Source organism: Conger conger, chromosome 8 (assembly GCF_963514075.1).
Source record: "Conger conger chromosome 8, fConCon1.1, whole genome shotgun sequence".
Lineage (NCBI taxonomy): Eukaryota > Metazoa > Chordata > Actinopteri > Anguilliformes > Congridae > Conger > Conger conger.
In genome coordinates this window covers 44,137,086-44,153,842 of record NC_083767.1, presented here as the reverse complement: position 1 = coordinate 44,153,842, position 16,757 = coordinate 44,137,086, and the positions used below count along the sequence as shown (strand labels likewise).

The 16,757-nt window shown below is 45.3% G+C and overlaps 1 protein-coding gene across 2 annotated transcripts; it reads right to left on the bottom strand.

Annotated features, from left to right (window-relative positions):
• Positions 1-13: 13 nt before the first annotated feature.
• On the bottom strand, positions 14-15,624 carry itih5 (inter-alpha-trypsin inhibitor heavy chain 5). Of its 2 annotated transcripts, none has more exons than XM_061252998.1 (14): positions 15,564-15,624; positions 14,305-14,349; positions 13,381-13,544; positions 12,266-12,376; positions 11,538-11,794; positions 10,621-10,790; positions 9,537-9,653; positions 8,153-8,324; positions 7,334-7,643; positions 5,940-6,505; positions 3,502-3,555; positions 2,438-2,554; positions 1,684-2,061; positions 14-1,069 (listed from the first exon to the last, which is right to left on the bottom strand). In XM_061252998.1, the coding sequence occupies exons 1-14, from the start codon at positions 15,603-15,605 to the stop codon at positions 759-761; spliced, it is 2,814 nt and encodes a 937-aa protein (XP_061108982.1). In that variant the 5' UTR covers positions 15,606-15,624; the 3' UTR covers positions 14-758. The 2 variants fall into 2 exon arrangements, with proteins under 2 accessions (XP_061108982.1, XP_061108981.1); XM_061252997.1 differs by lacking the exon at positions 15,564-15,624 and adding an exon at positions 14,442-14,618.
• Positions 15,625-16,757: the final 1,133 nt, after the last annotated feature.

Here is a 16,757-nt window from a genome sequence, read left to right as displayed (position 1 = left end):
TAACCAGAAAATATCCATTTTCCTCGTATTTTTATTATAGTTAATTACAAAAAGCTGATGTAGAAGACTCTTAATAGATGCTATATTCGGTATTCCCTTAATGGCACTAAACGGTATATTTATATACATGTGTAGATTTGAGCTCGTCCTTGCACAGTGATGGACGTTAAAAACATCATACATACTGCAGGTACACAGTCACAAATACATTCACTGCAAATTATAATAAAATCAGAATTTGTTTAAAGGTCTTGATGTATCCTCATAAAACAAACAAAATGGGAGGCTTATTTTAAGAGGAACAGTTTTGTAAACCTAATATTTTCCCAACATTATCTGGGCCATAGCTGAGCACAGCTGCAGGATTCCCCTGTGGATGGGGTTGGCCTGACCTGATGGGAAGAGCAAGGCATTGTGGGTAGAGAATGGGGTCATCAGAGCCAGATGTTCTGTGAGGGTGCGCAAGTGTGCATTGCCGGTGAATGGCATGAATGAGCAGTTTGCATAACACGTGTCCAGTTCATAGCACTCTGGGCTGTAAAATTCTCTAGTAAAGAGTCATCCTTGATTGAAAAATCTCATGTATGAATAACAACAAAACTTCAGATTCTTCTTATTATATAAAAACATAAAAAATATACTTAAGTGTGTGTGATACATATTTAGTCCACAGACTTGTGTGTCCTCCAGGGGTTCCTGAGAGATGGGGGTGGGGGGGTTGGGTTGTAGTCACTGAAGGACAGGAGTCAGTTTACATGTTAATTGGTCCCATGGGGTCCATCCCCTGTGTCAAAAAGGTGTGACACAACATAGTCCTCGTACTGACCGTCAATGAGCTTGGCAGCATTGTTCTTAACAAACCAGCAGTTTACTGTTTGCGTCCCACTGTAGATTTTCCTGGTCTTCTTCACCACAGCTACTGTGCGGTCCTTGATCTTCAGAGCACGACTGGGGGTTGAGATGGGGATGGTGGACAGGGCCAAGGGGTCTGAGATATTTTTGGGGACCTGATCCACCGTGGCATTGCTGGGCAGCTCTGTGAGTCCAATCTCCTGATACAAGAATTGGCCTGAAAGACAAGCATGGGAAATTAATACCGCTCTACTAGGGAGAAGAGAGGGTTTGACCTATTCTCCATCTGTGGAATTCCAATAAAAAAGGGGCAGAGTTGGGGTTAATGGCCTCACTATGTTTAAGTGTTCCACTATATTGGATCCTTGGCTCAACTGAGTTTTACTAATGCAGTGCAGATTAAGTATTGGCTTTTTCGTGCCACACCATATTAAGAGGCCTATTCATAATGTTTTATTTTTTTTGTTTTTTACTAGTACATGAGCACTGCATACACCCTCCAATCCTCTACCATCCTGTGACCCTGTAGCTCAGTGGTAACCAACCCTGTTCCTAGAGATCTACCATCCTGTTGGTTTTCATTTTCAACCCCAATTTGGTACACCTGATTCTACTAATTAGCAGCTCAACAAGATCTCTACCTGTTGAATGAGGTGTGCTTTGTTAGGGTTGGAGTGAAAACCTACAGGATGGTATATCTCCAAGAACAGGGTTGGGCAGCCCTGCTCAAGCTTTTGAATGAGGTGTGTTTTGTTAGGTTTGGAGTGAAAACATATGCAACGTTATATCTCCAGGAGCAGGGCTGGTTGACACTGCTGCAGCTGTACCTACCCAGCAGCCCGTGGGAGTCCTTGGACAGGCCCTTGCTGTTGGAGATGTAGAAGCCCAAATGGTCGCGCTGATACGGCGCCGGGTTCTTGTACTGGTGGACCAAGACGACGAACCCGATGGTCCCCTGGACAGTGACAGTGACGTTGGACCGTCCGACGATGGCCACGCCCAGTCCATCACTCTCCACGGCGACCGTGGTGTCACAGGGCAGCACCAGCCGGTCCTTGCCGTCGAGGATGACCTTGCGTGGGGTGATCTCGATGTAGGCTCGCCGTGGCCGCTCCACCACCACGATGATGCTGCTGAAGTAGGTGCGCTGCTGCTTGCGGCTGTTAGCCGGCGCCGGGGCCCCGATCAGCTTCCCGTTCACCGTTACCCCTGTGAACCGAAAAACCAACACACCGGGATTCAGTGGAGCTTCCCTGTAAGGCTACTTAAACGTTCCTAAACCAATCCAACATTTCAACATACTACTGCTACTACTACTAATCCTAATCCTAATAATAATAACAACAACAGCAGCAACACGGTCATCATCATAATCATAGTGAAGCATAGACACAAAAAGATTTACAAAAGGAAAAGAGTAAATAATTATCTATTTGACCGCTTTATTAACTATGTAGATGTCAGGTATTTCCTTCACTGCGCACCACTTGTTAATGTTATTTCTTTGTGCAAAAAAACTCCTGTCATAAACACTGCACAATTGCTGATTGGAACCATGGTGAGCTTTTTTAATGCTCATGCTGACCTGAGTGCTTGTGGTCAGACACTAGTCTGAGGACCTGTCCCGGCTCGCCGTTGATGTTGAAGCAGACGGTCAGCTTGCTGAGGGGGAACTCCACCACAAAGTGAGGGTCTCCGTCAGCTGGAGACACATAACAAATCGATATTAACAAACATTTGGGTGTACCCTGAAACATTCAATCTAGTCAGGTTAAATTTGGCCAGTATTTATCCATATTCATTTTTTCAAAAGTGATTGACTCTTACAGTGCTGCTTGGATGTATGAACAACTAAATAAATGTTCATACGTCCAAATAACTTTTCTTCATTTTCAGACACTTCACATCTCATTTTCCCCATATATGACATTTAGATCTAGGGGAACACATAATTGATTGCAGGGAAAAATGCTCCGACATTATGAAAGATTCATGATAAATTATTTCTCTCACAGTGAAAACAGGATTTTAAAGGAAACAAATTGGGGTTTTTTTTACATTGCCAACTCAGAGCACACTGAACATGGCTGTGAACTAGAATCCCAGTCGAGGTGGGTTGTAATTAGGACAGAGGCCAAATAACAGGTAATTACTTCCTCTCAGATCAATTAGTCTCGCAGGTTCACAGGAGAAACCATGTCATGTCTAAGTGATGGTCTCCAGTGGAGACTCTCCTCTGAGAGAGAGGGGTCTGTTTCCCCTCACACGTCTTGCCGTCTCTCTCTTATTTATTGAAGTGGTACTGAGTGTTGTGAAACTATGGGTTTTAAAAGCTCCCAGGCTTTGGCCAGGTTCTTCAATTAGACCCCGTAAACAACAAGGCTGCGCCTGTGTACGTGAGCAAGAACGGTATCATTTTAACAGGCCTGGATAATTGCTGTCTGCAACATTTCTAAATTACAAGGCTTCTCAAAGCGCAGGATAGGAAAATGGCGAAGCCGCTCTCTTTCAGGTCTACGATGGAGTCAGATAAGAGGACAGCCACAGATAATGAGAGCTACAGCTGTTCTCACTGTCTGTGCTACACATTCACAACTCTGTGAGTATTAAATGGGAGAAAAATAAACAACATAATGGAGTAGAAAGTACCTGATGTTTTAGAGATGGTGATGGCTTTCTTCACTGGTTTCCTCACAGCCTTACCTGTTGAGAAAATAAAAATGTTGAAGAAAATACTCAATCCCTCAAAAAGTTCTAGGTACAAATCAGCATAACTGAAAAATATTTCCTACATTAAGATCAATTGATTCACCGGTCAAATAATTATTCACCATAAGGAGAGCAACAATCACATAACATTAGTGACTACATGCACGAGAATAGAGTAGAACTGAAAGCTACCCAAGCACAACCATTGTTAAATACGTGTAAGTTAAGAGTACGCAGCTCTCATTTGTTGTTTGTGTACTACTGTGGGTTACTGATAAAATCTCACCTGCTGGTCAGGTGAGGAAATGGTAGAACCGTTATCAATGGTAACCATTACATTACATTATTGGCATTTGGTAGACGCTCTTATCCAGAGCGACGTACAACAAAGTGCATACCCATAACCAGGGATAAGTTCGCTGAAAGACCCTAGAGGGAAGTACAATTTCAATTGCTACCTGTACAGCAAAGATGAGAACAAAGAAACAAACAAACAGAGCAAAAGTGACCAAAGTTAACTATCCAAACACTGCTTACCTAGCCAACTAAGAATACCGATACACAAAGCAAGTCACAGAGACAACAATTAAGGTTCACAGGGGGGTAGGGAGGGGTGGGGAGAGGTGCTGCTTGAAGAGGTGTGTCTTCAGCTTGCGTTTGAAGGTGGGGAGAGATTCTACAGTTCTGACCTCAATGGGGAGTTCGTTCCACCACCGTGGAGCCAGAACAGACAGTAGTCGTGAGCGTGATGTGGAGGTTCGGAGAGGGGGAGGTGCCAAGCGGCCTGTGGAGGCTGAACGAAGAGGTCTGGCAGGGGTGTAGGGTCTGATGATTTTTTGTAGATAAGCTGGGGAAGACCCTTTAACTGCTTGGAAGGCTAGCACCAATGTTTTGAATTTGATGCGAGCCATGACAGGCAGCCAGTGGAGGGAAGTAAGCAGGGGGGTGACATGTGAGTATTTGGGAAGGTTGAAGACCAGGCGAGCTGCTGCATTCTGGATGAGTTGGAGGGGTCTGATGGCAGACGCTGGGAGGCCAGCCAAGAGGGAATTGCAGTAGTCCAGGCGGGACAGAACCATCTCTTGGACCAGGAGCTGGGTCGAGTAGGGGGTGAGAAAGGGGCGGATTCTCCGTATGTTGTATAGGAAGGACCTGCATGACCGGGTCACCGCCACAATGTTCTCGGAGAGGGACAGTCTGCTGTCCATCACCACACCGAGGTTCCTTGCACTGGGTGACGGCGTGAGTGCGGTATCCCCGAGGGAAATGGAGAGATCCAGATGGGGAGAGGTTTTAGCAGGGATGAATATCATTTCAGTCTTGCCTGGGTTGAGCTTTAGATGGTGGTTGTCCATCCAGCTCTGGATGTCCCTCAGGCAAGCAGAGATACGGGCTGAAACCTGCGTATCAGACGGCGGGAACGAGATGAAGAGTTGGGTATCGTCCGCGTAGCAGTGGTAGGATAGCCCATGTGCAGTGATCACAGGGCCAAGGGAGCGAGTGTAAAGAGAAAAAAGAAGCGGGCCTAGGACTGAACCCTGGGGAACTCCTGTGGCGAGGGGCCGAGGTGTCGATACCGAACCAGCCCAGGCAACCTGGAAGGAGCGACCAGAGAGGTAGGACTCAATCCAGTCCAGGGCTGTGCCACAGATGCCCGTTGCTGACAGGGCAGACAGGAGGATGGAGTGATCCACAGTGTCGAAGGCAGCAGAGAGATCTAGGAGAATGAGGACAGAGGAGAGGGAGGCTGCTCGTGCGGCATGGAGTGACTCACTGACGGAGAGGAGCGCAGTCTCTGTCGAGTGGCCCGATCTGAAGCCAGACTGATGGGGGTCTAGCAGGTTGTTGTTAGAAAAGAAAGAAGAAAGTTGAGTAGAAGCAGCTCGTTCTATGGTTTTAGAAAGGAATGGAAGAAGAGATACCGGGCGGTAGTTCAGGATGATGGAGGGATCCAGAGTAGGCTTTTTTAGCAGCGGAGTGATGTGGGCCCTCTTGGAGGATGCCGGAAAACAGCCGGAAGACAGGGAGGAGTTGACAAGGGAGGTGACAAATGGGAGAATGTCAGGTGTGGAGAAGAGAAGAGGGGATAGGGTCAAGGGCACAGGTTGTAGGGTGGTGGCAGAGCAGGAGTTGAGAAACATCAGAGTCTGTAAGGGGGGAGAAAGTGGAAAAGGAAGGGATGGGCCTAGAGGGGGGGTAACCAACCCTAGTAGTTCCTGGAGAGCTACCACTCTGAAGGTTTTCACTTCAACCCTAACTATGCACACCTCATTCAACAGCTAGAGCTGCTAATTACTGTGACAGGACGGTAGATCTCCAGGAACAGGGTTGGTTACCACTGCCTTACCTGGTTGCCAGGGTAACAGTAGACTCCTCACCTGGTTGCTGGGTGTTCCTGTGCAGGCTCTGCGGTTTATCTTGGCCCTCGTCCTCAGGCGGTTCAGCGGTGGCGGCGCTGGCATTCGGCACGGTCTCATTCAGCAGGGCGTCGGGCGTCTCCAGGACCATGGTGGTGAGGGGCGTGAGCAGGTTGTAGGTCAGAGACAGGTTGGTGACCTGCTTGGTGAACTCCTCCCTCTCCTGGCTGTTGTGGCTACGCAGGCGTGACTTTAGTCCGTCATTGACGCTCAGGAAGCCCCAGACGCGCTCGGCGTAGTCGTCGCCCACCGACCCGGCGTTGGCCGCCTCCACCTGCCGCTGCGTCTCGCGCTCCCTCTCCTGCAGCGCCACGTCCGTCTCCAGGACGATGCTCTTGTCGCTGTTGCTCGCCGTCACCTGCACGTGCAGCGTCTCGGCGCTCTGGTTGGTCAGCTTGCCGGCGATGACGATCTCGGAGCCGTTGAAGTAGTTGGTGAAGAGGTTCTGCGTCACGTACTGCACGGAGTCTTCGGTGTAGCCCACCCGGATATCAGACAGGAGAGGCGTGCCGATCTCATCGTAAAAACTGCAGGGAGACAGAGACAAGGGTGACCATGCTGAAGCCATTACAGCCTGTCACAAAAGGCTAGACTGCATACTGATTACTGACCTGACACCCAAGCAAATACCTGGAATGGCAGATTACAGAACGGAAGTAATAAATTACTGTAGTTGCACCCACTGGTGGTATCAATTGCATGAATGCCAGGAGCAGCCATGTTAGAACATACATTGACTTCTCAAAAATCTTCACTTAAGTTTAGATGAGCTGGCTTTGGCGTGTGCGAGGGGTTAACAATGCATTCCTGCCTAACCCATCTTCTGTCAATCTCTCATGAGGCGGGCCTAGGGCCGGGTCCTCGACAGCTTCCATGGTGAATGCTGTTATAGTTTTGGGATAACCCAGTATCTCAGCCATGACCCTGCTTGTTGTCAACCGTTAAAAGCTGCAACTCATTAACCTCACTTAAACCACCACTGAATCCTTCCAGACCACCCTGCCTATCTTATTAATGTGTTTGTCTTCTGATTGAGCGCTGATAGGAATTTCACAACCACTTAAAATCCTCCCATAATCAAGGTTTTCAGCTCCAGCTATAACACTTCAACGGTATTTTTTATTAGCACCTCCACCAATACACATTCCAGCGCTGGGGATGGTAGGTGCAGCAGTGTGGAGCAGTAGCCAAGACCGGAGTGCAGAGCAGCGAACAGAGGCGCATTGTGGAGCTGAGAGTTCAGGTTATAGGCCCATAAAAGCGGATGATTTACGCTAGCCGTCGCAGCGTAGACAAACAGACGATGCGATGAAGAACAGCGATGTAGCGCAGAGCGGGGAGGCGCGCGGACGAACCCCTTGAGCATGGCGCTGGCGTCGGAGTCCTCGCGGATGCGTCGCATCATGCCGCAGTTCTCCAGGGACATCCGCTCCAGCAGGCGGTAGTCCACGTCGTTGCCGATGCCGATGGTGAAGATGCAGAACTGCTCCTGCACCGCCGACTTGGTGTTGCTGAGGATGCTGGGGGATTTGCGCTCGCCCACTGTTGGGCGGCCGTCCGTGAGGAAGATGATGAGGGACACGCTGTTGTGGTGGTCACCTGTGCTGGACAGGTAATTACTGAGCAAGGAGGAACCGCTCTGGATGGCTCCGTTTATGTCCGTCCCTGGAGAGATGGGAAAGTAGAGAGAGGGATACTCCAGTTAAGCCTCTACTCTTTCATATGTACCTGAACATGTCAAGAGGAAATCAAGAACACTTAAATGTTCTTTTGGTTTTGCACTTTAATGTACCAGGGACAAGTGTGCTGAAAGCAGTAGAGTTAAGATAAGTTAATAAGCTGAAGGTGTTGTTTTTACCCTGAGGAGCACTTATCACCTGTAATGTGTCTCCATAAATCCCATCCAGTTTTTGCCTAGTTTTGTCATTTTTCCCCCAAACGGTTTCTGGGACGCTGCTATTGTACCCCTGAGGTGCTTAATTATGTTCCAGCATATCCAGCTGTGAAAATGGATACTATGTAAAAATGCAAAAAGTTGTGATAAAAGCTTCTCAGGATAAAAGCTTCTGCTAAATGGCAGTAGTGTAATATTATTGTTATTGTGCTTGAATCACAAATCCCATTGAATTTCATGACCCGGAATAAATTCTGGCAGCGAAATCACAATTGTTCACCTCCAGTGGGCGTGATCATGTAGATAAACTTCTTTGCATCTCTGATGTTGTTTGGTGTGACCGACACCAGCTGGCCCACCTGCCACACCTTGATCCGGTTGGAGAAGCTGATGAAGTTGAAGCGGTCGTTGGGCCTGAGGTCCTTCAGGATGGTGAAGAGGGCCTCCTTTGTCTACGTAAGGAAGAAGGAACGTAAACAAACTGCAGTTCTCCTGGAAGAGAGGCCTCGCTTTGAACAGATTGATTTTACAGTGCCTGTAGAATCGCCTTCAACAGCTGAGTCCAAATCTGGGGTGTATGCATTTCGTCATTCCGAAATGTTGGGCCAAAGTGCTGTTGTCATGGCTTCCCTAACAAACATTCACAGTCCTAACAAAGCCCCCATATGGGTGTGGCTGAAACCAAACAGACAGATGTTTTAGACAGGGTGGAAAGTAAAGTATATGCAGTTTATGCTCTAATTAATATACTCCAATGAAAACCTTGGTTCCGGTTAGCCAACTGAACCTTCAGCCAACTGAACCTCTAGACACGAGAACTCAGGCTACATCAGGACAGCTCCCATGATCCAGTGCGTGGGTTCCGAGACCTAAAATGAGGTGCCCCCTCACCCCAGTATGGATGAAGATAAAAGCACTTTTGTCTCATACCGGGTACCACAGCATAACCTTTGTGGGTGAGAGGGATGTTTGGTCATCCCAAATTTCCCGCAAGTCTTCCTTTGAAGAAGCTGGGAAGGGGGGGGACTGGTTTTCTCATGTAATTGTTCCTAAATACCCTGATTAGAAGAACAACATGTAGTCTGTTAATGGTTTCCTAGAAGACCAGCAAAGTTTATGGCAAGCTGGTGAGTGGCACTGCCTGTGAATCAATCTGTCAATTTAACTGCTCAATGTCTGTCAGTCAGGCCCTGTCAGTGTGTGACTGCAGTGTACATCCAGTTGAGTGACAGAGAGGATCACCCGGCTGGTCACAGGCCCCTTGTCTAAATGGGATACAGTGGTTTCTCTGCAAGGGCACAAATGCTGGGTACATATTGAAGCAATGTCATAAGAATGTTACGCTGCATAAAAGGGCCACTGTATGCACAGTGATTGGCAGTCTTGATTACATCAAGAACCCCACACACATGGGCTGAGACAATTGGGCCAAAGACCAAGAAAAAAAACGGTGTCCAGACTCGTGGGAGCTATGGACACAAGGCTGTGGGCGGGTCGATTGATTCAGTTCTCTTTTCCATCTGGTGCATTCTCTTTACTCCCCAGAACAAATGTGCACAGAGGAAAAACTTGCATGAACTATTTTTTCTGACAATGACAGAAGATAGATGAGAATCTAAAGCAAAGCTGCCTGTTATCGAGATTGGCATTGTGAGTTGGCTTACCTGTCTGATTTTCGTCCCTACCATGGATGCACTGGTGTCGATCACAAAAACAACGTTCTTTGGGACCACGGGCAGATCCTTCGGCGCGAAGTAGTGCACAAAATGTCCGTTTAACACCTGGAACAGAGGGAGGAACAACTGGACTTTTCTCTTAACCCCAAAAACGGGGAAGTGAGGTCACTTTGGCTTCCCCTCTTCTGCACTGGTATGCACCAATGTATCAGGATCATGATTAAAATATGAAAATTGTCGTGCTTAATCAACTTGTGCGCTACCCCAGGGACATCGGAAGCAAGCTGCGTTTGCCCACGCACAGGATTTCTGGCGCTGGTAGTGACATTTTTGGAAACTGGATCAGGGGTGGGACTGCTCAGGCCTATGGGCTCTCATGAGCCCCTGGTGTCTGAAATGAGTGGGTCTCTGAGCGAGATCTACGTTTGTTCCAGTTACACAATGAGGTCCTGAGAGCACACAGTGCCGCTTATCTCTGAGAGCTAAAGAGAAAGAAAGCATGAACTCAAAATACAGAAATTGGGAAATGATGAGTATCTGTCAAAATTGCTTGTTTTTTTACATTCGTTTTTTTTAAAAAGAAAACAACCATATGTTTTTTGTAGGGTCGTTGACTACTCTTGAATCCAGGGGTTTCATTTTCAAGGCCGTTGAAGGCCTTGGTTTCAAATCAAATCAGTAATTGCTGAAACCACACACTTGGATACTGAGAACAGTGTTCTCTTAACCTGAATAAGAGCTATTCTGAATATGCCATATATACCATTTTAAGTTAATGTGTTTTTCCACTGCATGGTCCCTTTAATGGATTGATTCTGCCAACCTCTGCCCCAATCAGGGCTGGTCACAGAGCTTCTCTCTGATTGGCAGTGAAAGTGCAGAGGTGCATGACATCATAATGCTGCTACAATACTGCAGAAACATATGTTCATACATACAATTTCCAATAGGCAATGCCCTGAAAAGATTTGCTTTAACTCTTAATTACCAATAAGACTTAATTACCTGAGGCAAGTGAAAATACTACTTGAAAAAAATATTTATTTTATTTAAGTTGCTTCTAAGGCCATACCTGGACATCACCAATTCCAAGCTCTCTCTCCACATCATATCGGACAACAAAGTCTCCCAGAATGCCGTTTGTCGCTATCCTGGCCTGCTGGACGATGTTGGGGTTGAACGTGATCTTGCAGTAGGTTTTGTTCTGTTTGATCGTTGTGGTAACGGGAAGTGTGGGTCTGCCTAGAGGGGGGAGTAGAGGGGGGGGGCGTAGGGAAAAAGAGGGGAAATATACTTGAACTGCCCTCAGTATCGGGGTAAGGGTCACATTCCTGGCTTGATGAAATCGTTTTTTTTCCGGGACTGAAATGTCAATTCCATTTGGAATGAACAACTGACTCCTTAACGACTGCCAATCAGACTGCATTTAGCCTTTGCGTAAGCCAGGAAACCCACAGCCTGAGGCAATAGATGCGAATTTAGATTGTGTTAAAATCTAACAGGAAAGCTCCAAGCTACATCTACCATGACCAAAGCACACCCTATTCCAAATTACACCAGGATCATAGTTTATCATGCAGGAGAATCAAACAATGTTTAAACCCAGAAATACATATACACTTCCTTAGGGATACAGGGGCCCAAATGAACAAAAGCAGCAGTTTCAGAATGAAACGCATGGCCACCCTCGGCACTTCCAACTCCTGGCTGTTGTACCAGGAGGCGAGACAAGGAAGGGCTGGAGGTTCAATTCCCCACCCTGGGTGTGTCCAAGTGTCCCTGAGCAAGACACCTAATCCCCAATTTCTCCCGATGATCTGGTTGGTGCCTTGCATGGCAGCTAGAAGCCGTTTGTGTGTGTGTGTGTGTGTGTGTGTGTGTGTGTGTGTGTGTGTGTGAATGGCTGAATGGCTGAATGAGAGGCATCCATTGTAAACATGGATAAAAGCACGACTTAAATGCAGTCCAGTTAACATTTACCATTCATACCTTGGGTTTTAGCTCCAGTCCCGGGGCTGCTCTTCCCATTCCGCAGGGGCAGGACCTCCAGGTGTGTGATCTCAGAACCGTCCACAATGGTCACGTCCACCGACAACCTGCTAACCAGCTGCAGGGGGCGCAGGCTGGTCACGTGCTCGTACCTGCCCAGCCGCCTCTGGAGCAGCTCCTCATATGTAAGCAGGAATACCGCCCGGTTCTTCCCTGGAACGCTGACGGACACCTGGAATGTCTCCATCTCACTCGCACTTAGGAGGGAAAAAACAAGGGTGTGGGCCTCAAAGCAGTGACGTGACATTGCACTGGAAGTGTGAATTTCTTGCCATGAATTCAACAAGTTCCACATTTTCTACAAGAGTAAATAAACAGCTATCTTGCCCTGGTGTCCACCTGTAAACAATACAATTGAATTATTTTTATTTTGTCAAAGTGACAGCCCTCAAACTGATCAAACTGATGAAGTTGTTTTTCCCTGGCAGAATCTGATTCCCATGACAGAACAATCAATCCAAAATACCGCAATACTAACCACTGATACTATTTGTCTCACTGTTTGAAAGAAAGACACTTTATGCTGGTTGAAGTTATAACACCTGTTATACCTTCAGTTTTTTTTTTCTCATCACACACCAATATATTTTACAACAAACAGAGTTTAGTTTGTCTGATGTCTAGTGATGCAGCTCAAAGAGTTTATGTTGTGATATGCAGCTACACACCTCTGTCCACCTTGTTTATCTTTCTGGGATTTTCCATTGCCGTCTTTCACCTGCTTCACCTTTTTCTCCTTTGGCTTGACCTCACTGGGGTAGACCCTCCCTGCAATGATCCTGTGGTAGAAATATAGATAGTTATTCACAACAAATATTAGGTAGCCTGCACAACCAAGAATTCAATAAAGCAGGGATCGTGAACTCAAACCCAACTCCAGCCCTGGTTTTCTTTTCTCCCAGACAACAACTGCACTTCACACCTGACTCCCAAGTAAAGGCAGGGTGGAAAACCAGCTGTTCTTGGTCCTTTGAGGAACGCGAGTTGAGCGAGGCCACAGGGTAACTTTTCCATGGCCCACACAGAAATACAAGGAACTAATGGATGACTGAAATTATATGATTGTAATAACACTATTAAAAATCCAGCTGTGAAGTCCTGAATCATTGCGGCCTGCATCCACAGAATAGCAATAATGTGAACTGAAGAAGAAAATAATAAATAAAATAAACAGGTATTATTCTAAAACCGTAGTCAATTTAACTCCCATAACTGGTACATACACCTCAGCATGTAAATGGTAAATGGTTGGCATTTATATAGCGCCTTTATCCAAAGCACTGTACAATTGATGCTTCTCATTCACCCATTCATACACACACTCACACACACACCAACGGCGATTGGCTGCCATGCAAGGCACTGACCAGCTCGTCAGGAGCATTTTCTAGGGGTTAGGTGTCTTGCTCAGGGACACTTTGACACAGCCCGGGCAGGGGATCGAACCGGCAACCCTCCGACTACCAGACGACTGCTCTTACTGCCATGTCACCCCTATATGTAGGTCAGGCGCACTGTCTAACAGAAGCCTCCCAGCTGTACTTCACATGGTGAATTTGGAGACATACCTAGCTGTGGGATTCAACACACTGCCCAAGTGTATTTGTTCCAGTTGTGATTGCGCTATAAAGTTAGAGAGACTGTCCAGTTGTTCATACATAATCTAGGAGACACTGTACGGCCGTGCTCTCCCCATGACGTGGGAGACGCTGGCCAGGTGTCATCCCCACAGTTCCATTCGTGATGGAGTTGGAGAGAGATGGACTCATCCAGGTGTACTTACATGGTGAAGTTGGACACGTAGGCAGTTGGAGGTATCAGGACCTGGAAGACCCCCTTTGTGGCAGCAGAGTGTCTGTTCAGCATGGTGCAGGACACGGCTGTGAAGGCGTAGCGGGAGATGATGGTGGTCTTCACAGACAGGTCCTGGATGTGTGGCTTGGCCTCCTGCAAGTCAGGTGGAAACATCACAAAACACAAACCTCATATATGCCTCTCCTCAGAAGCCAATGGGGGCTGTAATGATGTCCTTTACTGAGTATTACTTAGCTGGTTGCCCTCATTTGGTTACTTGTAAGGCTAAAGGAAATGCGTGAATATAATATATCAGAATGAGCAGGTGCATGTATTATTCCCATAGTATGATAGAATGATACACAATGCACAAATCCACTGTGTTAAAATTTATATAACACAGTTTATGATATATAGTTGCATATTATAAGCCTTTAATTTCTCGGTATTGAGTCCTCTGCATTACAGCCTTGTTATTTTGGTGCTGCTGCTGTTGAAAACTACAAAGTGCATAAAAGCCTACCGGAGTCTTAGTCATAACTCATCCAGCCATCACAGCTCTGTGCTCTACAGCCTACTTCTAACGTCAGGGCTTAGTGAGCCCCCTCCCAAACAAAGGATAGCACTTCCTGAAGATTACAGTCAGCCTGGCACAGCCCATGTCCTTTGAAAAGTTGCACAGATGTCGTGCTCGACAAACCAAGTAAAACGAAGTGCTGCAAGAAACCATTTCTAATATACAAAAATGTTTACCAATAATAGTGATTAATATTGTATTTTCAAACAACATGAGCAAATTTAATCAGTCTGCTAGTGGTTCCTAGAGATTGTGTAAAGGAAAAGATTATATAGCCTACTCTCCTGAACTCAGACATTCTAGTACAAAAAGCATAGGGTCAAATTTAAGATTTACCTTATTCAGCAAAGCTTTCACCTGTCGTGGAACCCTCCGTAGAGCCTAGTACAAAGAAAACGATGCTGCACGTGAAAATGGATATTAACCAAGATGCAAACGATTCTATAGCATACAAAGCGAAAAATAAAACTCACAATGCCTAAATCCAGGTCTATGAGGTCTTTGTCATCTTCAGGATCAAGACCCAGTTGCCCCATTGCAAAAGGACTCAAACACAGCAGGAAAGTAATGATCATTTTGACATCAATGGTTATATGATGCAGACGAGCAGTGCATGCTATCACCAAGTATAGCGCGAGGATCCTACAGCAGAGAAGAATACTGGCTAGATCAACTGACTTAAGACCCGACGGTAGTAGACTTCCACGGCACGCCCACCCTGAGATGCTAAGTGCCAGCCCGACAAGTAAATCACTTAACTCGGGGAGAGAGAATTAACCCTGGCTTGACACGCTGTAATTACAATGCCCGAGGTATTTCAAAACATAATCACTGTTCTTTGTTCATTTTGTCTTCAGTTAACCTCACTAATAAAAACCTGGCTGTCTGGCTAACGTGGAGAGCATCATTTCTCTCACCGTCTAAATTGGATAAGACTACCCAGACTGGACGCGTTCAGTTCACAACGCGATTTCGCCCAATGTAATTATTTTGAACCCGATGTAACGCACTACATAGGGAGTAATTCTCTAAAAGTGCTTCTGTAGATACACGTTGCCATTTTTAAAAGTAATCGTTATAAACGTAGTTCAATCAAATAAGTCAATATTTTAAAAAACCAACATTTTAACTTATATAATATAAAATATAACAAAAACGACAACGAAAACAGCAACATAATAACAATATTTAGATTATTATTATCAGTATTATTATTATTATTTATTTTATTTTATTTTTCACCATCAGTATTCTTCATCAACACTATCATCACAAAAGATATTCAATACGTTTAACTTTTAACATTTCTTTTTTACAGGTAGATTAATAATAATAATAATAATACTAATAATAATAATAATAATAGTTATTATTATTATTATTATTATTATTATTATTATTATTATACTTTAAACTTATATCTTTTTTTTACATTTAAGTGCAGTAGCGTCACCCAGCGGAAACAAGTGGAAATTGCAAATCACACAGGACAACTAGTAAAAAATCTCAGGAAAGTTTTTTTTATAATTGGACACGCGCCACGTCCAGAATCCGAAAAAATAAAAATACAAATAAAAAATTAAATAAGGGAATACCTGGGATGTGTACAAACAGAACAGGAGCAGGAGCATGGACATAACCGAAATGGAAACATTGCCTGTGACTGCACCTGTAGAACTGAGCTTTCAAATGCGGCTCATAGTAGGCTAATGCTACTGAAACCATGATCATGTACAGCACAGTAGTCTTTTAATTTTTTTAGCATGACAACGTTACAAAACAGTGTTACAAAGACGACATTTTGCCCGTCTGTTTTGCACTTCGGACACAGCTCCCAAACCCTTCAGCGGGCCTTTCCCCAAGTCAAACAGAAAGTTGATTTCCTAATATTTATATTGCCGATAATCTATGTTGTTTGTCTTTTGATTTGAATTTGCAACAAAATTCCTATTCTAGCGGTTTGTTCACCAGCTACTCGTAAGCGTCCCATGGCCACGGGGCAAGGCACAACTCATCATAGCACTACCGAAGGACTTCAGGCACAGGATAATGTCTGTCTTAACACATAAGGATGACTCTTCTGGTTGACTGGGCACTCGCAATGTGAATGGCCGTGCTGTGCATGAGGAGTGGCCACAGAACCTTGAACTGCGGTTTTTAGCCTAAGCTAAGCAGCTCTTTGTTATGTAGCACTTGCTTCAGCGGGCACACGTGTTGGCCTGGCCAGGTGGCAATGGCGCTGGCCTCCAAATGTGATTGGACATTGTACTACTTTTATCATCGTAAAATGGCGGGAAATAAAACATACAGTGGGTTCATTGCATTATTCCTCTGGGTTTTCTTATTATTGTCAGTTTTTATAATTTATGCCAATGCATATGACATCTGGAAAGAGTGTATATGCAAGTAAAACCTTTACAAACACTGATTGATTTATTGATTACTCATTAATTACTTAATCACCCATTAACTGGAGTTGAATAGATAGATAGAAGGTAGATGGACAGACAGAAAATATATAATATTATAAGGGGTGTTAGGTGCATGTTTATATTTATTGTATAATTATTCTTATTTGTATTATAATGTACTAACTGATTGTGAAATGTCTGTCTCTTTTTTATGCAGTGGGGTCTCTGAGCCAAGACAATTTTCTCCTTTGGGAGACAATACAGTAAACCTTAAGCTTGAATAAACTTTAATAAACCTTAATCTGGTCTCTCTGTGCTCAATCCCCTCCCTACACTACCACTGGCAGTGTGGCACAGATGTGATACCTCTCTCTCTGC

Excerpts from the sequence above, each read along its gene's own strand:
- itih5 (XM_061252997.1), bottom strand. The coding sequence starts at position 14,543 with ATGATCATTACTTTCCTGCTGTGTTTGAGTCCTTTTGCAATGGGGCAA. Across the intron at positions 7,644-8,152 it reads CATGATCACGCCCACTGGAG|GGACGGACATAAACGGAGCC; the intron begins GTGAACAATTGT and ends CCATCTCTCCAG. Across the intron at positions 6,506-7,333 it reads GCCAGCGCCATGCTCAAGGG|TTTTTACGATGAGATCGGCA; the intron begins GTTCGTCCGCGC and ends GTCTCCCTGCAG.